The 23,613-nt window shown below is 52.0% G+C and overlaps 1 protein-coding gene across 1 annotated transcript; it reads right to left on the bottom strand.

Moving 5' to 3' along the window:
* Positions 1-2,240: 2,240 nt before the first annotated feature.
* SPACA6 (sperm acrosome associated 6) lies at positions 2,241-12,356 on the bottom strand. The gene is made up of 9 exons (XM_037064608.1): positions 11,443-12,356; positions 10,918-10,995; positions 4,924-4,992; positions 4,311-4,334; positions 3,896-3,973; positions 3,671-3,780; positions 2,886-3,042; positions 2,605-2,809; positions 2,241-2,297 (listed from the first exon to the last, which is right to left on the bottom strand). Exons 1-9 carry the CDS (start codon positions 11,654-11,656, stop codon positions 2,264-2,266), a joined length of 969 nt encoding a protein of 322 aa, XP_036920503.1. The 5' UTR covers positions 11,657-12,356; the 3' UTR covers positions 2,241-2,263.
* Positions 12,357-23,613: the final 11,257 nt, after the last annotated feature.

Genomic DNA, 23,613 nt, shown 5'->3' with positions numbered 1-23,613 from the left:
TTAAGGAAACAGAGTGTGACCCGTAGTTAAAAGATACCCAGACAAGTGCCTCTGTGATGTGCTGTGCAGAGGAAGGAAAATTTACATATGTTATTAAAGCTACAGAAAAGATTACGCACTCGGTTCCTCAGTTGCACTGGGGCCACATTTCATATGCTTCGTGGCTATGTGCGCTGGGGGCTGCCATATTGGACATCGCAGATCTATTCTAGAACATTTCCACAGCAGAGGGTTGTACTGGACATCACTGTTGCCTTGACCACTGATCCTTGACTCTTCTCTTTTCTTTATCTCCTACTCAACATTCTGATTCAATAGCAAATCCTGCTGGTTCTTTCTTCAGGACAGATCTTGGAACGACTTCTTACCTTCACTGTCACTACTTTGTCCCCAAGCTTTGTATCTTTCCTGGACCAAAGCTGCTATTTTATGCCTGGATCGCTGCCTCCCCGCTTGTTCCTAAATTCTGCTATCCACACAGTGCCCATCAAGTCAAATCAAGACCTTCCTTGTCTTAAAAAGCCACCCATGAGCTCAGAGGAAAATCCAGACCTTATCGTGGCCAAGGTCCTGCGCCACCTGGAGCCCTGTGCTCTGCATGACCTCACCAAATACTCATTTCCTAAAGCCCTGTCCCGGCTGCACTGCCAGTCCCCACCTCCCCCCCTTGCCACACACACAACCAAGCACACTCCTGACTTAGGGCTTTGCTTCTGTATTTCTTTTGCTGGAACAGTTGTAACACAAATACCCAGATGGGGAGGAGTGGGATGGGTGGAGGTGGAAGAGGGTACAGGGAGATAGATGGTAATAGGAAAAAAAATACAATTAAAAAAAAATCCGTGTCTTAGCCCTGGCCGGGTAGCTCAGCTGGTTAGAGCATCATTCATATATGGCAAGGTTTCCAGTTCGATCCCGTAAGGACACATACAAGAATTAACCATGAATGCCTAAGTAAGTGGAACAACAGATCAGTGTTTCTCTCTCTCTCAAATCAATAAAGAAAAAAAGAGAAAAAAAACAAATACCCACATGGCTTATATCTCATCCCCCTTTTTATTTTATTATTATTTTTAAACTCCTCACCCAGGGATGTTTATTGACTTAAGAGAGAAACATTGATGTGAAAGAGAAACATCTCCCAGTTGCCTCTTGTACAAGACCCAAATGGAGATTGAACCCACTACCTAGGTATGTGCTCTGACTGGGGATTGAACCTATAACCTTTTGGTGTATTGGAAGACGCTCCAACTGACTGAGTCACCTGGCCAGGGCTCATCCCCTTCTTTATTTAAATGTGAGGCCTTGTTCAAAGCTCCTCTTGCTCCCTTCACCCCCTCCAGCCTTTCCCATGTTTCCCTGGTTTCATTTCTCCATCGCACAGATTATTGTATGACTTAATGCCTGTTATCTTGTTTCACTTTCTTGTTTATAGCCTGACTGCCTATTGGCATCTAAACTCTGTGAGGGTGCAGATTTTCTTCTGTTCTGATTTCTTTATTGCTGTTTCGACAGCACCTTGGAAACACCTGGCACACAGTAAACGCTCAGTAAATATTCACTGAGTGAATGAAGACATTGGTGAATGAGAATGAGTACATGCCCCGAGGGAGTGTATCTTTTAGGAGGGGGAGGACACAAAACTCAATAAAAAAAACAAGTTCACATTAGGTATGAGTGAGTGCAGTGCATGTGCTGAAACGGGGGATGGGCTGGGACCTGTGCAGTGAGGTAGAGTCATTGTAAGCACAAAGAACAGCACGTGCAAAGGCCCCCAGATGGGACTAGAGAGTAAAGGAGGGGAAATGGATGAGATGGAGGTGGTATCAGGCCAATAAATTCAGTGCTGGCTGCACAGAGTTGTCATGGGAATTAGTTAATACAAGTAAAGGCTGTTAGGGGGAAATCATAACTGAGTTAACTGGACAAAAAAGGGAGAAAATGTTATTTTAGGTAGGAAACGGCCAGAGCCAGGTCCTAGAAAGGGTGAGAAAAATCACGATGAGGGTGTCTTCTGCAGCTTTAGAAATCTGGGGAGGGGTCTGGGCTTGCACCTCAATCCCTCAACCCAGGGCCTGCACTGTGACAGCTAATACTAGTGTCATTATGGAAGCTCAGACCTCTGGGCACATTTGGGCTATGCTGCCCCTGCCCCTACCAACACTGTAAATAACCACCTTCAAAGATGAAACCATATGTATAGCTGAAATACATTCTTTATTTTAGGAATGGAAACAGGATAAGGAAAAGAAAGATACCTTTATTAGTTGCCACTGAAGTACCATCGAAAGAACATCCTGGGGAAATAAGATGTGTGTGTGGGAGACAAGTTGGGAAGCAGATATTTGAGTCCTCATGGATAGGGGCCTGCAGTCCCAGGTTTGAGGAAGGGCTGGGGGCCTGGACTCCCGGGTCTGAGGGAGGAGGGGTTGGGGGCGGGGACTTCTGGTTCCGAGGAAGGAGGGGCTGGGGGCCTGCACTCCCAGGTTTAAGGGAGAAAGGGCTGGGAGCTGGACTCCCGGGTCTGTAAAACGAGGGGGCTGGACACCCGGGTCGGAGGAAGGAGAGCGCCAGATGCTGGGAGCCAGGGTCTCGGGAACTCACCATGCCAGCAGGGTCACACCGGCTGAAGCAAAGGCGGCGGCGGCCGCGAGCAGGCACTGGTTGCTCAGCGTCAGAGCCCCAGGCTTGGCCAGCAGCTCGCCCAGGCCCGGCCGCCAGTGTTCGATCATCTCCCGTGGCGCCCGACGAAGCACTTCCCGAAATAAGACCTGGAGCTCAGTCTCCCCACGCGGAGGTGCACCAGTCACTGCGGGGACGCGCACGTCAGCCAGACGCAAGCCCCGCCCCCAGCAGCCCCCTCCTCCGCGCAGCCCCGCCCGCACCGTTAAGAAAGAAGTAGAGTCGCGCCAGGGGGCGCTGATCGTGCGAGATCACGCACGAGAAGGTCCCGCGGTGCGTTGACTGCACGGGCCTGATCCGCGCCAGGTATCCATGGGCCTGCCGCATATCTCGGAAGAAGGCCAGGTCCTGAGTCCGGACCTACGGAACGCCTTGGCTGAAGCCGCAGGAGGAGTAGGGCCGACCTAGGCCCAGGTCAGTCTCTCTCCTCCTGGACTCACTACCCGTGCCGTGCAAGCCCCGCCCCCGATCTAGACCACGCCTTCGGGCCTCTGCTCTCTATCGTCTTTTACGCATAGCCGCCTCCTAAGCCTTGACCCCGCCCCCGGGACCTAAACCTTGCTCACCCTCCTAAACCGTTACGTAAAGTTCCCCAGCGCGGGTCCTGCAGCTTGAGCCTTGACAGCTCCCCTAAATGCCGAGATCCCCTTCTTGCATGAAGCCTGAAATCATAACGAGCNGATCTAGACCACGCCTTCGGGCCTCTGCTCTCTATCGTCTTTTACGCATAGCTCCGCCTCCTAAGCCTTGACCCCGCCCCCGGGACCTAAACCTTGCTCACCCTCCTAAACCGTTACGTAAAGTTCCCCAGCGCGGGTCCTGCAGCTTGAGCCTTGACAGCTCCCCTAAATGCCGAGATCCCCTTCTTGCATGAAGCCTGAAATCATAACGAGCTCCCGCTAGCCTCACCCCTGTGTCCTGACTCCTCATCCTCTAGGAAGCCTAACCCGCCTCCTAAAATCCTCGCGCTGGCCACGCCCCGACTCACACCTCCTCCTGCGAACTTCCAGGAATAGGCGATCTCCTCCTTTGGCAACTGGAAGTTCACCGTGCAAGAGAACATAGCCTGATCACCCCGTTTCACTGTCACGTCCTGAACTGGGGACGAGCCCGCGTCACCATCTCGGCCTCACCCCAGATCAGGTCCCTACCCCATCTCACCTCTTTTTCTCCAGTACCTCTGGATCCCACCCTTCCAAGCCCCGCCCCTCACCTGGGCAGTCCAGCGGGAGGTCGCAAACTGTGGAGTAGCACCCGTGGCAATGGAAACGCCGGGCGACTTCCTGGAGTCCTGTGGGCGGGAACGAAGGGCCCGGGTCCCTTGGGCAAGTTAGGGTCTTGTGAGACTCCCTAGGTTCCACTAGCCAGATTCTGGTCCCCGCCTTCCCTGCGCTCATTGGCTGACTCTCACTACTCTCCAGACTCCTAAGATTTTTATTGGTTTGCCTTGGCTTTCGGACCCACCCTTTATGATGTTTATGAGCAATGCCTGCTTGACTTTTCTCCAGGGTTTACTGGCCTCTTTTGTGTTTGAGGCCCAACACGTCTGTCTCACTCGAAGTCCCTTATTTCCGGCCCGACCTTGTCCCTTACTCCCGCCAATTCTGAGTTTTGAATGAAGTTCTTACCGCAGGGAGGGATGCAGGCCGGGACTGTGGAGAGAGAGGAAGCGTTACTACCCTGGAAGTGTAGGGAGGTGCCCACCTGAAGCTCCGTGTGCATTCCCCTGAGGAGGCGGGACCAGGCCTGTTGTATTCCACCTGGGGACGTGACCCGCCTGCAGAATTCCACCGAAAGGTCAGGCATGGGTTTGCCGATGGCCATCTAAGGGCCGGAGGCCTGCACTAAGAAGGCGGGGCCGGCCTTGGCATATTCCACTGAGAGGGCGGGGCTAGACCCTCGGCGATTCTCCATGCCCCAGTTAGAGAAGAGGTGTGTCCAGGCCTAAAGCAGCCCGCTTTCAGAAAGTGCAGGGCCAGAGCCAGAGATCCCGGAAGAGACCTGGAGTAATCTGGGACAAGACCAGGCCGAGAAGGGCCCTGGCTGCGGAGGAAACCTCACCTCGAAGGGGCGGGGCCAGATGCTGAGCGGACCACAAGGGAGAAGAGCCTGGGTCCCACCAAGGGAAAGCGGTTCAGAGATCCACCAGGGGATTGGCCTGACGGGAGCGGATGGCCGTTTTAGGACTCGGGTTTTCTAATTGTGCGTGTACGTGGGGGAAGGAGTTGGAATCTGTTTTACCTTCTTTAAGCTGTGTAATGACTTCCTGCATTTGGTCCGCGGCCTCAAGGAAGGCAACCTCAAAGGACCCTGGAGGTGGAGGCAGGCCTTCTGGTGAAGACGCTCCTCCTACGCCCCCCGCTACCCCGCCCCTCCATTCTTGGCCGGGCGAGCTCAACTGGCCTCCTTGTCATGGTGTCTGTGCCTCTTCCCCAGCCCCTCTCCACCCTGATGTCTCTGGTACATACAGCATCTCTTCTCACCTCCTCCCACCCCGTCTACCAGAAAGGCTGACAAGTCCCCAATCTCCTTCCTTCCGCCTCCTGACCATCTATCTCTCTGATGGAAGCCCTTCTCTGCATCGCCTGTGTTTACCTTGTTAAGGCGAAAGGATAAAGCTCAAATTCCTCACCAAGGTTACCTAAGTGCCGCCTAGTTTCCTTTCACCCTATTCTATTCCTCTTGTCCATATTTCATTTCTAACTGGGAAAGCCTATTCTCTGGCGCCTCAGGGCCTTTGTACATGCTGGCTTGTTTCTAGTACATCTTTCTCCCCTCCCTATTCACCCTTCACGTCATGTCTTATATAGGCAGTGCGCACGTGCATAGGCAGCGATGACTCTCCTAAGTGTGTTACAGAGGGGTTTGAGAGTTCATGTTATATCTCATGTCATCTACATAGAGGTTTTCCCTGACCACAAATCTAACTTCTAGTTCCCTGTTTTTATCTTAGTTCCCCATTCATTGCATCAAAGCTTTCTTCAGTTTGCAACTACTTACTTTATATATACGGTGACTACTTAAAGTCCTTCTCTTAAGGAAACACAGCCTTCTTTACTGCTGTGTCCCCAGAACCCAGGAGCGAGCCCGGAGTCTTAGAAAGTGCTCAGTAATTATGTCTAAAAACCCAGTATCCACTGGGATGGAGACCACAACTGGTGGTGCCCTGTGGCCCAAGCCTATCACTTGGATGTGTGATGTTCAGTCTGTAAAGTGTTAAAATAGAAAGTGACCCAGTTGCCATTTGTAACATTGGGAAAGTCACTTAAAATGTTCGGCATCTGTTTTTAAAAAAATTGGAGCCCTGGCTGGTGTAGCTCAGTGGATTGAGTGCCAACCTGCAAACTGAAAGGTGGCTGGTTTGATCCCCAGTCAGGGCACATGCCTGGGTTGCAAGCAGGGTCCCCAGTTGAGGGGTGTGCGAGAGGCAACTGACGGATGTTTGTCTCCCTTTCATCCCTTCTCTCTAAAAATAGAAAATTTGGAAGAGCTGTAACACAGATACAGAATTCCCATGAGGCCACAATCAGCCGGAGCTTAGGGGCAGCCACCCTTTTTAATCAATGCCTGTACCTGCCACCTCTCCATAGTCCCCTCCTTGATTCATTTCTACTCTTCTGTCATTCTTTCATGTTCTCTGTCCTTATGGGTGTTTTGAGTTTTGACCATTGTAAGGGACTCCAAACTGCAAGGATTTGTGACATTTTACACTTACACAGTGGATGGCTGGATTGATTTAGTGGTAGAAGTTTCTCTGGAAATCAGTTTAGGCTAAACTATTCCTCCCAGATCGTGTTTCAGTCCTAACGCCAGTACTTCAAAATGTAACTGTACTTAGCTAATTAAATTAACATATCATTAGGGTGGGTCTTAATCCAATATGACAGATTTCCTTATAAGAGGAGATTCAGAGAAAAAGCCATGTGAAGACAGAGAGAGATTGTCAGATACAACCAAGGAGAGAAGCCTCAGAAGAAACTAACCCTGCTGACGCTGACACTTTGGTCTTGGACTTCCATCCTCCGGAATTGTGGAAAAATAAATTTCTGTTGTTTAAGCCACCCAGTCTCTGGTAGTTACAGCAGCTTCAGCAAACTAATACATAGAGATTGCCAGTGCCTTCCAAATATCCCTTCATGCTAGAGCCCCCTCAATATTTCTTTAGTAACAAAACACTTAATTTTAGCCAGAAAAACACCCTTAGCAAAGACATTTTCCAGCCTCCCTTGCAGCTAACTGCAATCAGGTGACCTAGTTATGGTCATGTGACCATATCCTGGCTATGGAGATACAAGCGGAAGTGTCTTATGAGAATCACAGGAAGTAGCCTGAAAGTGGTGCCATTTAATCCATTCCTTCCCCTTATTCCATCCTGTTGCCTGAAACTTGTATTTGATGGCTGGAGCTCTGTCAGTCACATAAGACCCAGAGGATGAAGGGTATACCCTGGGATGGCAGAACAGAAAGCTGGGAGGATGTTGGATTCCCAAGAAAACGGAGCTGTCCCAGTAGGTGTATGTGCCCATGTCAAGCCTTACTTTACATGGGAGAAAAAAAAACTTCTCACTTGATCCAGTCATCACGGGTCCTGCTGTGATGTACAACCATCCCTGAAGGGAGTGAATGGAAGATACTGGCAAGTGACTTAAGTGATGATCACTGGCTATAAGAGAGGAGGACTGAGGCCAGGAAGTGGGTTCAAAATGAAGAGTTAGGGACTTAGAGGTCTCTTCTTGGCCACAGAACAGGCATGTGGTCTGGAGACAGCAGGATGATCAGGAGGATGTGGTCAGAGTGGGATGCTCAAATGAAGGGCCAGAATGTTGGAGGAGTCATCTAAGAAATATCTATGGGCCAAACTAAGTGATGGTGAGGGTTAGCATGGGACATACCAAGTGAGTCAGGAGAGTGGGGTGCTCTATCAGTCAAACCAGAGGCCAAGAACAGGGGAAATACCAAGTGGACCACGAAGTGGTGAAGTCTCTCAAAAGAGGTGCCCATGGGTAAGGGCTTCAAATGTTTCTGAAGATCTGGGGTCCTGGCTCTTCCATTTATGAGCATCCCTGACTCCCATCTGAGATATCTATCACAAGACCCCCCCGCCCTGTGTGATTTTGGCCACATTACCTAACCTTCTGGATCCTGTTTCCTCATTTATTAAATGGGAACAATATTGGCATCTACCTCACAGGGTTGGGGGCACAATTAATACCATACCACGTAAGAGCATCCCCACCCCAAATTACGTGCCAGGTACCATTCAGTGACTGCATGACAATGTCTGGAACTGCTCAGAATGGTGCCTGGAACACAGTATTACAAAAGTCACCCCCAAGTTTGAGATGGGGAAACTGAGGCATGGAAAAGGTAGGAAAGTGACCTGGTCTGGCTCCTGGGCTCCACATCTAACCAGTGCCCGGGGCATATTGTCCTCTTCTCTACATCACACTACCAATGGTTCATGACCACAAACAGTATCAGCTGCCACCGCTGAGACGCCCTCTAAGGCAGCATGCCCCTCTCTTGGGCCCAGCATCTGGGGGAGACCCAGAAGTCAACCTTGCCTTTTTCTATTTCCCTTACCCCACATATGTTTGGTCCAGGTATCTCCTGGGCCCGTCCTCCCTGTCCAGCTGAGCCCCAACTTCCCCATCTGGAAAATGGGGCTCTAACACCCCACTTCACAGGGCCGGTATGAGGATATCCTTTAGAAAGATAATTAACACAAAGAGTTGTCTGGCAAACACAGCCTCTCCCATGGATGGAGCAGGTGTAGCACATGGTCAAATCCTGGACCTTCCTTCTCCATCCAGGTGCCCCGCCTCCCTCACTTCAGACTCATCTTGGCCCATCTGGGCCATTGGGACTGGTCTGAGCCACTAGTCTCCCTGCTTCTGCTCTTGTCCCACCTGGCCTTAGTCACATCCTGTCTCTTTCTCTCTCCAACATCTTCCCCCATCTCAAGGTCAAAGTCAGTCCAACACGTTGTCAACATGTGTTCCAGGAGCAGAAGCAGCATCACCTGGGAACTTGTTAGACATGTCCATGTCTGGGCCATACCTCAGACCTGCTGGTCAGAAATGGAGGGTTAGGCCCAGGACTCTGCATCTTAACAAGCTCCCAAGAGATTCAGGAGGTATGTACACTGGGGCTCAAGGGCCACTGGCCTACAAGATCCTACAGGATTCGGCCCCTTGCTGCCTCTGATTTCATCTCATCTCCAGTCCCCCCTCGGTGCCGCCCCACCAGCCCCAGGGCCTTTGTACGGGTTCTCCCGGGCCTGGAATGCTTCCCTGCCCAGATTATCTGCAAGGCCCTCACTGTCACGTTTTTCAGGTCTTTGCTCAGTTGGACGTCTCCATTTGGGCCTCTCCTGAGTAACCTGTTTAAAATGATCACCCCACTGGCCCATTCTCTTGCCCTGTTTCTTCATTGCACAGTTCACCAATTGTTGTACTGTAGCACAGTATTTCATTGATCATGTTTATTGTCTGTCCCACCCTCTGCAATATACGCAACCTGAGGGCAGGTGTCCCCAGTGTAGTTCCTGGCACATTAAATAAATCTCTAACGTATTGCACCAGCTTCTCCCGGCCTCCAGTCGGTCCTCCACGGGGCCCCAGGGGATCTTTCCACACTCAGAGCTGACCCTGTCCTTCCCTTGCCCATAGGATCAAGTCTCAAGTCTCTTACCTTTCAGCTGAACCCTGGACCCACGAATCCTGCTGCCTCCTGGTTGTCCCCCAGATCCCTTAAGAGTCCCTGGGTTATAGCCTGCTTTTCCCCCCAGGACCCACCCAGAGGTGGAGCCAAACCTTAGGCACTGTATCTAATCCTCCTCTGCCCCTCCCCAAAAAGCCCAACAGACCCAAGCTTCATCTGTCCTGCCCTCGACTCTCAGGCCCATCCCCTCATCTCCATAGGTCCCACTCCAGGTGGGAGTCCCACCCTCTCCCAGTCTCAAGGTCAGGCCTCCTTCACCCCAGCCTCCACCCAGGCCTCCTAGCCTCCACTCTCTCCCTACTCCAGACTGTCCCACACACGGCCCCAGAGGGGACTTGTTCCCTTCTTTTCAAAGCCTTCTGGGACATGGCCCATGCAGGGGAGAAAAGGGTATTTCTTTGGGTTCTGCACCAACCCCCACAGCTAGCTGTGAGTTCTTCAGGTTTTCTCGCAGATGGGGGGATCGCAACTAAAGTCTTCTTCATGCTGGGCCCCTGGACCCCCGCTGGATGGTTGGGAACTCCCCTGTCTTTGGGGATCTCTGTCAAAATGTTTGGTGGGCAAAAGCAGGAATCAAGAAGTAATGGCAGACGTAGAAATGACCTGTGAGTAGCCCTGACTGGGTAGCTCAGTTTGTTAAAGCATTGTCCCAAGGTTTTGGCTTCGATCCCCGGTCAGGGCACATACAAGAAGCCACCACTGAATGGATAAATAAGTGTAACATCAATGTCTCTCTCTGAGATTAGTTAAAAAACAACAACAACAAAAACACTGGCCCTGGCTGGTGCGGCTCAGTGGATTGAACACCAGCCTGCAAACCAAAGGGTCACTGGTTCGATTCCCAGTCAGGGCACAAGCCTGGGTTGCAGGCCAGGTCCCAAGTTGGGGGGGGGGGGCGGTGCATGAGAGGCAACCACACATCGATGTTTCTCTCCCTCTCTCTGCCCCGCCTTCCCCTGTCTAAAAATAAAATCTTTTTAGAAAATTAGGGTAAAAAAAAACCCAAACAAGAAAAATCCATGAGCTCCTGGATCTGAGGCCAGTTTGTACTACTCAACAGAGCTCAGGACTCCTTTCCTCCCTGCACAGTTCCAGGCTCTGGCATGAGGACTACACGACTATGAGGTCATCTCGTCAGGCTGGGGCGGCCCCTCCCTCTCACTGAGCTCCAAAGCCATCTTGGTAGGCAGGGAGACTGTCCTGCCTTACAGGTAGGTTAGGTGAGGTAGAGAAGAAGGCAGTGACATGTCCAGAACTTCATCATGAGGAAAAGCTGCTACACAGTGAGGTCGGAACTCCTGTCTACCTGGTCCCAACTGGCTTCAGATGGTCGGTTTTTCTGTACTGGCCCTTTCCCTCCTGCCGTCATGTCCGGACAAGGGACTGGCTACCTACGGCCATCTGTGCCTAGGTCACTGCCATGTTCCAGAGACACACACACCCCGTGCACACACCCATCTCTCAGGGGTTCCAAGCCCACATCTCCCACTGCTGCTGTCCGTACCCACTCACCCTGGGCGGTGGCCACCTCTTGGAGGGAGTGGGTCATCTGGGTGAAGGAGTCATGCAGGTGGCTTCTCTCCTCATAGTCTGGGAGTGGGTGGGGGCAGAGGCTGAGGGGAGCAGCCGGCCCCCCCCATGTGGACATTCTGTCTCTAAGACATTGTCTATATCTATGAGTCTCTGTCCCCCATGTCTAAATCCTCGTCCCTCTGAGTCTGTCCCCCTCCTCTGAGTTTCTGTCCCTCCTAGTCTCTGAATCTGTTCCCCAGTCTCTGTCCTCCTGTCCGTCTCCCTCCTCCTTTGCCTCTGACTGCCCCCCCCCCCCCNGTCCCCCCCCCCCCCCCCCCCCCCCCCCGGTCTCTTTGAGTCTCTGCACCCCCTCCCAGTCTCTATGCTCCTTTCTCTTTTGAGTCTCCTTCCCCCAGCTCTATCTACTGGTCTGTTGTCTCTTTCTTCCTGGGCCTCTCCAGACCTCCCTGGTCTCTCCCTCCCCACACCCCCAGTGCCCTGGAGGATGTGGTGGGGTTTCCTCACTGATTTCGGTGTCCAGGAGGCACTTAAAGGCAGCCATGAACGCCTCCTCACACTCCTTGAGCTTGAGGTCCTCCATGCCCACGAAGGTCTGGCAGATGAGGAGGCGCTCACTGTAGGATGTGAAGCATAAGAGACAGGCCCAGGTGGGTGCCCCAAAGACTGTGAGGGCCACCATGGCGCATGGGACAGCACTTGCTGGAGCCAACTGGACCATTGCAAAGGGTCTTGGGCTGGCAAGAAGCCAGTAACCTTTGTGAGGTCACTGTGGGATGGGGGAGGGGCTTATGGTATGAGGTCAGAGGTCAGATTTCATATGCAGGTCAAATGTCAGGCTTGGGGTTTTTAGGGAGAGAAGGATAGGAGGGGGTCAGGGGTCAGGGGTCAGGCCGGCCATCTTCAGGCTGTGGTTGGGCCGGATGCCAGGCTCCCAAGAACCTCACCTGTGATCCTGGACATCCTCACAGGTTAAAGGGTCTCAGGGACCCAGAGGCCGGCAGTACAGTGTGTGGTGGCCGGACAGGCCCTGGGATCGGGTATGGGTTGGGTCACAGATGGAGATGTCGCAGAGACACTGTGAGTGCCTCAGAGACAGAAACAGACATGGAGAGACATCAGAAAGCACAGTAAGAGAGAGATGGAGAGACAGAGAAAGCAGAAGAGATTTCTTGGTGGGAGAGGAAGTCTTTGAGGCCGAAGGGGAGGAGACAATGAAGGAACAAGGACAGGAGAGACAGCCTTGCTCCTCCTCCCAGGGTCCTGGCAGCAGCCCTCTGAGCCCAGTGGGGTGGGGCAGGGGCTGGGGGTCCCCGCCGGGTGGGCGTCCCGTGCAGGGCGCAGCCTGGGGAAAGCTAGGAGGCCGTATAGTGATCTCCGTGGGTGTCCTCCTCAACTATACAACCTCCTACCTCAGCCCGGGGGGCGCGGCCGGTGGACAGACAGACGGATGGACAGACAGACGGGGGGGCCAGGAGGGCCAGGGAGGGTGGGGAGGGCCGGGGAGGCCCCAGCTGCGATGGTGAGCCCCCGACACGGACCCACAGACACGAGCTTGTGTGCGGCGAAGGCCCCGCAAGGTCGGTTCTACGGGTGGGTGCCAGGACCCAGGAATCCGGGCCCCCGGCCCCCTCCTCCCCAAGGAATCCAGGAATGGTCCCTTGGCCCATCCTCAAGGGGAATCCAGGAGTTCAGGCCCCCAGCCCCATCCTCCCCAAGGTCCCTGGAGTCCATGCCCCAGCCCCCTCCTCCCTCAGCCCGGTGAGTCCAGCCAGGCCTGTCTCCCTGGGGAAGGCACAGCCAGCCTGGCTTTGGATGCAGGGTCAGAGGGAATCTCACCTGCTTTGGAGTTTGGCCCCTTGGGCAAGAAGGCTCCCTACCCACCTGTCAGATTCGGGAATCCGGGATCAGGCTGAGGTGGGCCAGGGCATAAGAAAGCTTCAAAGCCTCTCCGGGTCTCCCCACACCCCTCTTATCCCTTGTTCGGGCCTCTCATCATTTATAATGACGACAGCTAACGCCCCTGAGCTTCACCACTGCCCCGGGCCCCTGCCATTTCAGCCCAGAGATCCGGGCGCTACCAGCAGCCGCCCCCACCCCCCCGCCCGTTTTGCAGGTGGGAAGGCTGAGAGAGGTGCAGGGACTTGGTCAATGCCAGTCAGTCCCGGGGGGTGGAGAGAGGGGAGTCTTCCCAGGTGGGCGGCACCCAGCACCCACCCTCCCACCCCTGGGCCAAGAGTCTATGCACCTGGGGGTCCTCTCCCTCTGGCCAGTTCTCTGTCTGTCTTGCTCACTGCCCCAGCTCCAGCTCCATCTTTATGGTTCTCTCTTACGTCCTGCTGCCGCCTGGCTGTCTCAGCTTCGGTCTCACCTGGTTCCCACCTCCTCCTGCATCGGCGTGTTTCTCCCTTGGCTCCGCTGTCTTTTCCTTCTCCAACAGCGCCTTTCTCAGACTCCCGTGTTCTTCTCTCTCTCTCTCCCTCTTCTCATTCTTTTTCTTTACCTTCTGTCTTTCTTCCTCCCTTTCTCCTCCTCCCTCCCTCTGTCTTTGTCCCTCTCAATTCTCTTCCCTCAATTTCCCAGTCTCACTCCCTCTCCCTCCTCCCCTCCCCCTTCTCTCCATCTCTCATCTCTGTCTCCTTCCCTCCCTCGGTCTCTGTCTCTCTCCTTTCCTCTCCCTCTTTCTCCTTCCCTCCCTCCTAGGTCTTTCTCCTCCCTTCCCTTCCCCCCCTTCCCTTCTCTCTTGCTGTCTCCCTCCCTTCTCCTTCTCTCTCTCAGTCTTTCTCCTTCCTTCTCTCCCTCCCCCTCGCCGCTCCGAGCCAGGTCTGGAGCTGGGGGTGGGGTGGGGGTGGTTGGAGAAGGGGCCCAGGGCTGGGGTAGCGACCTGCTGAGGAGGGGGAGGAGAGGCGGGAAGGGGGCGGAGGAGGAAAGGGGGAGGCGGGGGCCAGAGACGGGTCTACGGTCCCAGCTCTCATCCCCCTTCCCTCCTTCCCAACCTCCCAGACCCTCCGGCGGGGGCGAGAGTCAGGCCAAGGTGGGGAGGAAGGGGAAGGGAGGAGGCTGCCCCCGCCCCCCCCCCCCAACAACCTGGCCCAGAGCCCAGGCCTGGGTTCCCAGCATGCCCCGGGGCTGCCTGGGGCCTGAGGAGGGGGATGAGAGGAGAGAGGAAGCTGAGAATCTTAAAGATTTGTAGGACCTGACCATCTCCTCACTTCCCCAACAAATTTCTCCTTGGGGAAACTGAGACACAGAGGGAAGGGTCAGGACTTGTTCAAGGTCACTGGACAAGGCGCTGGTGAATATTGGAACTCCCTGGGCCCATAGGCCCGATTTGGGGAAGGGGTTGGCGCTGGCCTTCCCCCAGGTCTGGGCCCCCCTCCCCCTCTCTGCAGACCCTGGGGAGCCCCCAAGGGTCAGAGAGCAGACCCAAACAGTCTGGCACCATGGCAACCAGATGGCCCCGCCCCCTTAACCCCCGTAGGGATGGACTCCAGCTGGGGCAAAAGAGGAGGTGGGGACTCCTGGGTTCTGGGGAGAAAGGGGCTGGGGGCCCGAACTCTGGGATTTCGTGGAAGGTGGGGACCGGAGAGTGGATTCTCAAGTCTGAGAGAAAAGGCCGGGAATCCAGACTCCTGGGTCCTGGGGTGAAGGGGGCAAGGAGTTCGGGTTCTGGAATTCTGAGGGAGGGGGCTGGGTTGCGGACTCCCAGGTTTAAGGGAGGGGGGGTGGGGCCTGGAATCCCAGGTCCCCAAGGGAGCCTGGATGCAGGGCCTCTCCTCCGCCAGACAGCCCCTGCCCCCGCCGCTGACCCTGGCCTGTCTGGCAGCCCAGACAACCTCCCCCCTCCTCCGCGGCCCCCTCCCACTGGCACGGCTCACCCTTGACCCCTCAAAGCCCCGCAGCCTCTTCCCTGCCCCTCCCCCGCCCCTCCAGCCAGACGTTAACCCTTCCGCCACCAGAGGCACCTCCAAAGCCAGACTCTCTCCCGGCACCTACCCCGAGGGCGCGGGCAGGCATCTTGCCCCATGTCTCCTTCAGCTCCGAGCCTGGCTATCCCAGCCCACGTCTCCTCCAAGTGGAATCTGGGAGGTGTTCCCCGCCCTCTCCTTCTCCGGACCCCGGAATCCAGGCCCCCAACCTCCTCCTCCAAGAATTTGGGAGCTTGCGTCCCCAGCCTGCCCCCGCCCCCCCTCCAGAATCCCTGGCACCTCGGCCCCCGGATACCTCCTCCCTCGGGGACCCCGGAGTCCCGGCCTCAGGGCCCCTCCCCCGCCCCTTCCGCAGACTCACGGCTCCGCGGCTCCCGCGTCGCAGGGATGGGTCTCCCGGGCCCACGGCCGCCGGCTGCTCTCCATCCTCCGCCCGCCTCCGCCGCCCGACGGCCTCTCCCCAGCCTCCGCGTCCCCGCCACCCTCCTCCCTCCTCGCGATTCCCCGGGCGCCGCGGCCCAGCTCCCCGCCCGGGACCCCGCGGCCCAGCCCCCTCCCCAGGGGGCCCCCGCCCCGGCCCCTCCCGCCGCCCTGCCCAGCGCGCCTGGCTTCCCCCTGCCCCGCCGCTGGCCCCGGTCCAGGGGAAAAAATTCCATCCAGCCCGGGAGGAGGAGCGGGCGGGGGAGGGCGCGGGCGGGAGGCCGGCCGGGGAGCGTGACGCAGGGGGGAGGGAAGGGACAAAAGGGGCCGAGAGGCGGCGGGCCCGCGGCGCTCCCGCCGCTCCCTCCCTCCGCCTCCCGCGGCCCGGCCCGTCTCCCGGGGCTCGGCGTCTCGTCCCTTCCACCGCGCCCGCCTTCCTCCTCTCGGCCAGCCTCTGCGCCCTGTGCATGTTGCGCTCTCTCTCTCTCTCTCTCTCCCTCTCTCTCTCACACACACACACACACACACACGCGTGCGCGCGCGCACACACACACACCTCCCTGTTACCACCACCCCCCCCGCCTCCCCAGCAGGGTCCGCGCCTCGCGCCTCTCCCCTCTTTCTGTCTCCTGCCCCTCCCTCCCCCGCCGCCGCGATCGCCCCCACCCACCCACCCACCGCGGACTCAAAGGTGAATCAGACCCACCGCTGCCCTTGCAGACCGAGCTCCCAGTCTGCAGGAGGAGACAGACCCAGACGCAGACAGTTCCAATGCAGGGGTGGTGGGGTGTGAGCGAGGGAGAGGCCGGCGGCTGCGGGCGCGCAGGGCGGGAGGCAGCCTTCCAGCTGGAGACGGCCGGGAGGACCCGCGGAGGAGGCAGAGCTTGCTCGTGGCATGACCTCCGGCAACAGGGAGAAGTTAGATCTGAGTGGCCGAGGGAGAGGGCTGGCTGTAAGGGCGTTGCAGGCGGAGGGCACCGCTGGAGCAGAAGCCCAGAGTCAGGAAACGGGGCCGGTTCTGGGAGAAGAGCGCAGCAGTCAAGGCTGACTGGAGCCTTAGAGGACGCGAGCCCGGGAGCGGAGAGACGAGGCCGAGGTGGTGGGCGGGGCCGGATCGGAAGCGCTCGGGAGGCCAGGCTGGGGGACTTTTTCCTGAGATTGAACGGGAGCCGGGAGGGTTGGGAGCGAGGGGAGGGGCAGGGGCAGATGTGGGTGTCAGAAAGACCCCGCTGGGCCCCGTAGTGGAGGCTGGCAGGCTGGGGAAGAGGATGCCTGAGCTGGAGCTGGGACCCGGGGCACGGGGAGGAGGGGGTGGGGCAGTGAATGTGTGGAGGCCGGAGGGACAGAGCACAGGCAGGCTCTGGGAGGTGACCCGGAGGGAAGGCGTGAAGAAGATAGACCCCAGGGGGGTGGCCCAGGATCTGAGGGGACAAGTGTTGTTCGCAGTGGGGAACCAGAGGAAAGAAGGAGAGGGAAGATGCTATGTGCAGGTTGGAACTTAGTGGCAATTAAGGACCCAGGGGACATTTAGGGAAGACATTCAGGCGATGGTAGGTATACAGTTCTAGGGCTCCAACGTGCAAAACGCATTCACCCCACCGCCACCCTGTACCCTGGCCAGTCAGTTCTCCCTGGGGACAGTTTATGCCTACCAATTCCTTGTATGTCTTTCCAGAGGTATTCTGTACATCCATATACATATGTTATACCCCCCTTTTCCTTTTTTGGTGCCCAGATGGGATCACATTATTCTACACTTTGCTTTTTAACGCGATATCAGTATCATGTTATATACATGCTTAAGAGTTACCTTGTTACTTTGTTCGTTTTAGTGACTAGTATTCCATTTATAAATGTATTTATAGTTATTCAATTAGGAGATTTTTGTTACATAAACTAATGCTTATGCATGTGCAAAATTATATATTTTTCCAAATCTCTTAAGCCTCTAAACCTAGATATTTGTTAAATACATTTTGGTCTTTTAAAATTTATTATTACTTACTGATGATAGGAATAATAATAATAACCAACATGCCCTTTTTTGAACATGTACTTGGGGGATAGGCCCTGGCCTGGATATTTGTTACACATCATATCAGCTATTTTCAAACTTTTTCATCTCATGACACACACGAACTACCAAAATTCTGTGGCATACCCCCAAATAGATTTTTTTGCCGATCTGACAAAAAAAAAAAAGTAGGTATAATGTTTGATTCATTCACACTGGACGGCTACTGTTGTGTTGGCTGTTGTAATTTTTTTAAATTTGACACTAAAAAGGAAGCGAGGTTAATGCCCCTGACCAACTAGCTGGGTATTGCATGTTTTAAAAATTCTTGCGGCACATCCGTTGAAAATCGCTGGGTGGTACCATTCGATCTTATACCACAGCAATCTTATCTCTGTGTAAGGAACTAACGTTCTGAACAGTGAGTTCCCTAAGCTCACACAGCGTATGCCAGAGCCAGGATTTGAACCTAGGCCTCTGGCTCCAAGCCAGATATTGGGCACCTGTTGGACTTCTCCTGCACACACACTATCTTCTCCATGTCTTCCCTCCCCACCGCCTCCCAGAGCTTGTCAGCGCTTTGTCTGTCCCGCCTCCGCATACTTAGGATAAAAACGGCCCTTGTCAGATACTGCACCTTGACTTGGTGTCTAGAATTACCTTCGCTCTAAATTCATCTCAATGCGCCGTAGCCGGGCCAGGATGGTGACGGCACCATCCTGCTGGGTCTCCTAGGCCTGGCCCTGATCCTGTTGTATTGTGAATCTCCGTGTCTGGGTCTGTGTCTGGGAATTCACCAAGGGTGGGAGCTAGGTCTGAGTCATCTCTCTCCTCAGTATCACCCAGCGTAGGGTGTGGCTCAAAGCAGGGGCTCAGAAAAATGTTTGCTAAAAGAATGAATGGAGAGATGGATGAACACCCTATGGTTTATGGGTTAGGCTGGGACTTGCTTAAGCTTCTGGGATAAGAGAACATAAGTCTTGTTAGTGCCTGAAACAAGGCTCCCATTCCCATTGGTTAGTGAGTCACACAAACCACTGTTTCCATCATTCTCTGGTATGCAGGGTTCACAAGTCCCTTGGCGCCTAAGATTCAGCTACTGCAAGTCCCACAAGTTCCTGAGACTCAAGAGCCTCCATTCTCATGAACCCCCAACACCCGGGAGCCACCATTTATTCCCATCAGCCTCTGCAACTGAGGACCCACCATACCCATTAGCTCTTGAGATTCAGGATCCACCTTTCCCACCAACCCCTGCAACTGAGGCTCCTCGATTCCCATCAGCCCCTGTGACTCAGGATCCTATAGTCTCATCAGCCCCTGAGAGTAAAGATGTACTATCACCCTCAACCCCGGAGGCACAAGTTCCACCATTATTTTATCTCTCAGAACAGCGTGCTGAGGTAAAAGCAGAAGCATCTGCCCTTCACAACGCCACCCCCAAGTTCCCGGAACAGGAGCTGTTAGCCAGAAGACTCTTGAACATTCCCTGAGGTAGGTCTGAGTCAAGGACTCCTGGAAACGCTGGAGAACGAGACATCGGGGCATGAGGAATATCAAAGTAGTACAGAATCCTTCCAGGTGGGGATTAAACCCTGAGTTTAAGATAATCCAACAGCACCATTTAATCCCCACAGGTGTTGTAATCCTCAGACTAGCAGAGCATTTGAAATACCAGATGATCCAAATGCCACAGACGCTTCCATTGTGCCATTAAATAATCCCAAGTGGCAACCTGCCCTGGTAGTCTTGTAGGAAATGGGGACGGTGTGTGTTGGGGGGTGGTGTTTCTCTCTCTCTCTCTCACTCTCTCTCTCTGCAGGGGAGGGGGAAGATAAAACTTATTCCAACTATTAACTCTTTCCTGGACAGGCTGGTTGGAAAAATAGGTGTGATTTTTTTTTNTCGCACTCTCTCTCTCTGCAGGGGAGGGGGAAGATAAAACTTATTCCAACTATTAACTCTTTCCTGGACAGGCTGGTTGGAAAAATAGGTGTGATTTTTTTTGGGGGGGGGGTTCTTTGCAGCCTGTCTCTTCCCCTCTGGGCCATGTCTTTCTGTTTATTTGAATAGCAAAGGGCCTTCAGCTGCTCTGCTGTTCACAACCAAGATTTTGTGTGTGTTTTTTTTTAAATCTTATTTTATTTATTCTCTTCTACAATATACAAGCATGTGTACATGTGTACAGTGTTTTTTTTCCCCCAAGAACAGAATTCTGTTGTATACAACAAAGTTATCAAGTGCACAGGTTCTGAATCCAGACTGCCTGGGTTGGAGTTTTGGCTCAACAATTTTACTATGCCTTTTTTATGCCCCAATTTTGTCATCAGTAAAATGGGTATGATAATAATAGCACCTACATCACAGGATTGAGATATGAGGATTAAAGGCGTTAATAAAGTGCTTGCTTTGGCTGGTGTGGCTCAGTGGATTGAGTGACAGTCTGTGAACAAAAGAGTTGCCGGTTCCATTCCCAGTCAGGGCTCATACCAGATTCCCAGTAGGGAGTGTGAGGGAGACAGCCACACACTGATGTTTCTCTCCTCCTTTCTCCCTTCCCCTCTGTCTAAAAATAAATAAATAAAATGTTAAAACATAAATGTAAAGTTCTCAAAACAAACAGTGTTTGGACCCTGGTAAGCCACATCAAAGGTTTATCTGTTGTTCCTATGGAGAAACAGAGAGTAGCTCTTTATTCTAATTTCTTTATGTTCATGCATAGAATTTTACGTATGGAAAAATATGTAAAATTTATATGTATGGGCATATTTTTTACTGTGTTTTTCCTCCTCTTGCCTCCTCCATTTTTCTTTTATTCTTTGCTTGGTTTTTCTTAACGCCTTCCTTCTTGCCCAACTCCAGGTGCCTCTTCACCCTAAATCAGATATTGTATCTGTTGGGGGTTGAATTGTATTCCCCAAAACTATATTTTGAAGTCGTAACCCCCATACCTGTGATTATGACTTTCCTTGGGGGTCTTCAGAGAGGTCATCAAGTTAAGATAATATCATGCTGGATTAGGGTGAACCTAAATTCCAGTGACTGGCATCCTTATAAGGAGAGAGATTTGAAGCTACAGAGGAGACACATAGGGAATAAGGCCGTGTGAAGACAGAGGCAGAGATTGCAGTGATGCATCCACAAGCCCAGGAGCACCCAAGAGTGCCAGCAGCCAACTGGAAGCTGGAAGAAGCAAAGAAGGAGACTTCAGAGGGAGCGTGGCCCTGCAATATCTTGGTTTTTGACTTCTGAGCTCTACGACTATGAGAGAATGAATTTCTGTTGTTTTAAGCCCCCTAGTTTGTGGCAATTTGTTATGGAAGTCCTAGGAAAGCAATTCAGTGTCCAGTGTTAACCTATGTGTCTTTCCATACTTCATGCTTAAGTATACCCATACACATACATGAATATATCCATGTTTGGTTTGCTTTAAAAATTCACCTTCGGCCACAGTATTTGTTCACACTTTTTTGTCTGACTTCTGCCTCAGCCCCGTCTTTTGAAGGCTGGAACACTGAATGTCATCTTGGAGGTCATTTCTGGCATCCCAGATTTGTGTGAGCTCAAGGAGTGTGTGATCATTGGGTTACCACCACACCTAACCAGCATAACAACATTCGTAATATTGTGCAAGTCGGGTTGCTCCCGTCTTAGGTTGAGATCTTAATAGTCACTTTCAAATTTAAGCATCCTAGTGTTACTTGGAGTGGAAATCCTATGTGTGTGTTCAAGGTTAAAATTTTATCCGCAAGTTGAAGTATAAATGCATGTGTGTGTGTTTGCGTGTGTGTGTAATTACATAATTACAGGAGTAAGAAGCTGAAATAATTAATGATGATTGTGAAAGCCTGTAGGCTGCAGGGGGTGTTTCAGGGAAAGGACTCTGAAACAGAAATTAGAGTTCAGGAAATTAATTGGGGAGTGCTCTCAGGCTTAGCACTTGCAAGGGAGGAAAGGAGGCAGATTGGGCAGTGGGAGATGTTGAACTATTAGGCAGTCATAACAAAGGCCTCAGCCAGGCCCACGGAGAGCCCTGGAGCTGGATGGCTCTGAGGAGGTGTCTCATACCAGGGCGGGAGGGATTGAATGTGGGGGTGGGTTGGGCAGGGCAGGGAAGAGTAATGGGAGAAAAATGAGGACAACTGTAATTGAAAAACAATAAAAAAATGAAAAGAAAATTACAGCAAGAGGAGCTGTCCTTTGTCCTACACTTTGACTAGTCATTGGATGTGGGCTGTCCTCAGGGAGGGGCAATTACCATCTCAGGCAAGGCAGTTCCCTTTCTCTTGGAGGGGACACAGCTTCTTGTCTTCAATGCTCCCAGCAGATGAGCAAATCAATGAGTGCCCAAGCTGGTGTGCTCGGTTGGTAGCGTTTGATCCCTAGTCAGGGCCAATCAATCAATGTTTCTTACATCAATGTCTCCCCAACCTTCCTTTCCTCTTTCTCTGAAAGCAATGAAAAAAATGCCCTCTAGCCCTGGCTGCTGTGGCTCAGTGGATTGAGCACTGGCTAGGGAACCAAAGGGTCACAGGTTTGATTCCCAGTCCAGGGCACGTGCCTGGATTTCAGGCCAGGTCCCCAGTAGCGGAAATGTAAGAGGCAACCACATACTGATGTTTCTCTCCATCTTTCTCCCTCCCTTCCCCTCTCTAAAAGTAAATAATTAAAATCTTTTAAAAATGAGCTCCAGTGAGGCTAAAAACAAATCAGTGACTACTTCAGTTCTGAGAGGGGTAATCTGCGTGTCTTTTATACCCAACAAGGCATATGAATATTAAGGGTGCTCTAATTAGATACGATTAGGAAGAAAATTTTCTCCTCTTGGGACTGAACATGCTTATAAAAATGTAAATAATAAGATGAGGCAAAATAGCAAAGATTAGATTAGATAGAAATTCAGAGATCACTCTTTATGGCAGGCAGCCTTCTTTGTAGAATGATTTGGTATTCTAGCACTCATACTACTAAAGAAAATAATCTTTAATAACTGTATTTGATATTTTAGTTATTGAATTCCATTTAGTCCAGGCATCTTTTAAGAAAAGGCATTATTCAAAAATTCTTCACATTCTTCACACTTGACAACTTTGCTGACTTAAATTTCTTGAAGTGGAAATAAAATCCTCTAAAATCATGTATGACAGCTTCTATGATAAATCACCTTTGGTCCAGGCAAAATAATGAATGCAAAGAGCATGAAAAAGATAAGAAGGAGTCAACGTGAAGTGAGGTGCCCCAAACACATTTTGTTCCCACTGATCAATCTTCAAAACAACACATTGTATAAGAATACTTTTAAAGATAAATTCTTTTTAGGCTTGAGTCTTTTGAAGCCAAAACACTGTTCTAGCCATTTTCAGAAAGGAAAGATAAATGGTTTTCAAAATTTGTCCAATTTGTTATTCCTAAGAGTTCTTTCTAGAAAATGTATTTTGAAAAACTATTCTGGATTCTATTCAATTGTGCACAGATTTATTGTATATGCTACTTCTGTATTTTGTACACAAAACATTTGGATGTGAAGAAACAATCAGGTGTAATTTTTACCTGATTTGTAATGAATTATCTATATTTCTACTTGGTTGTTCAGTTGTAGCTGTGTCTCACATATCATTAACAACATAGTGAATATGATTTATGAAATGTACATAAAATGGAAAATCAGTAGTTGTCATTCATAATGGGACAAAAATGAGAAAGGCTATGAGTGAATTAGAAATTATAAGCATATTGTGATTTGCTCACACTCTTTAGTTGTGTGTCCAAAAATAATTAGAACTCAGTATTAGGTAAAAGAATTTCTGGCCATAAGCAGACACATGGTGAGCTACACTTCCATAATTCCTCTTCAGCCAAAAGCAAACTCATGACACACAAGAGATTTTGGAACTGTTTTCATACAAGGTATTTGAACAAGATGGCAAAGAAGTGTTTCCATGTTCAAAGGGCTACTGGAATCAAAATAAAGGGATTTCACAGCGTACTCTGCAGATGGCACTAACTAACATGTCAGGAATTACTGACAACTGAGAGTTGCTTACTGAGCCAACTCTCAACTCTCAACTAACCAACTCTGGTTGATTTATCAGATGAACCTGCAGAAGTAGCCAAACCAACATGCTCTGAGAGTGGAGGCATTATGTACAGGATACATGCTGGGAAAATGTCCCTCTCATTCTTCTCCTACCATAGTGCTGGGCCAGGTGTGTAGCTCTTGAAAGCTGAGGTACAGATGGAAGATCATACATCATTTTCATAGTGTAGGAAGCCTTTCAGAATGGCTTCCAATGATCTCCACTTCCTGAGATTCAT

Source organism: Sturnira hondurensis, unplaced genomic scaffold (genome assembly GCF_014824575.4).
Source record: "Sturnira hondurensis isolate 20B ecotype Veracruz unplaced genomic scaffold, ASM1482457v3 Scaffold0015508, whole genome shotgun sequence".
Classification (NCBI taxonomy): domain Eukaryota; kingdom Metazoa; phylum Chordata; class Mammalia; order Chiroptera; family Phyllostomidae; genus Sturnira; species Sturnira hondurensis.
Note: the sequence above shows the minus strand (reverse complement) of the source record. Positions and strands in the feature narration are given on the sequence as shown.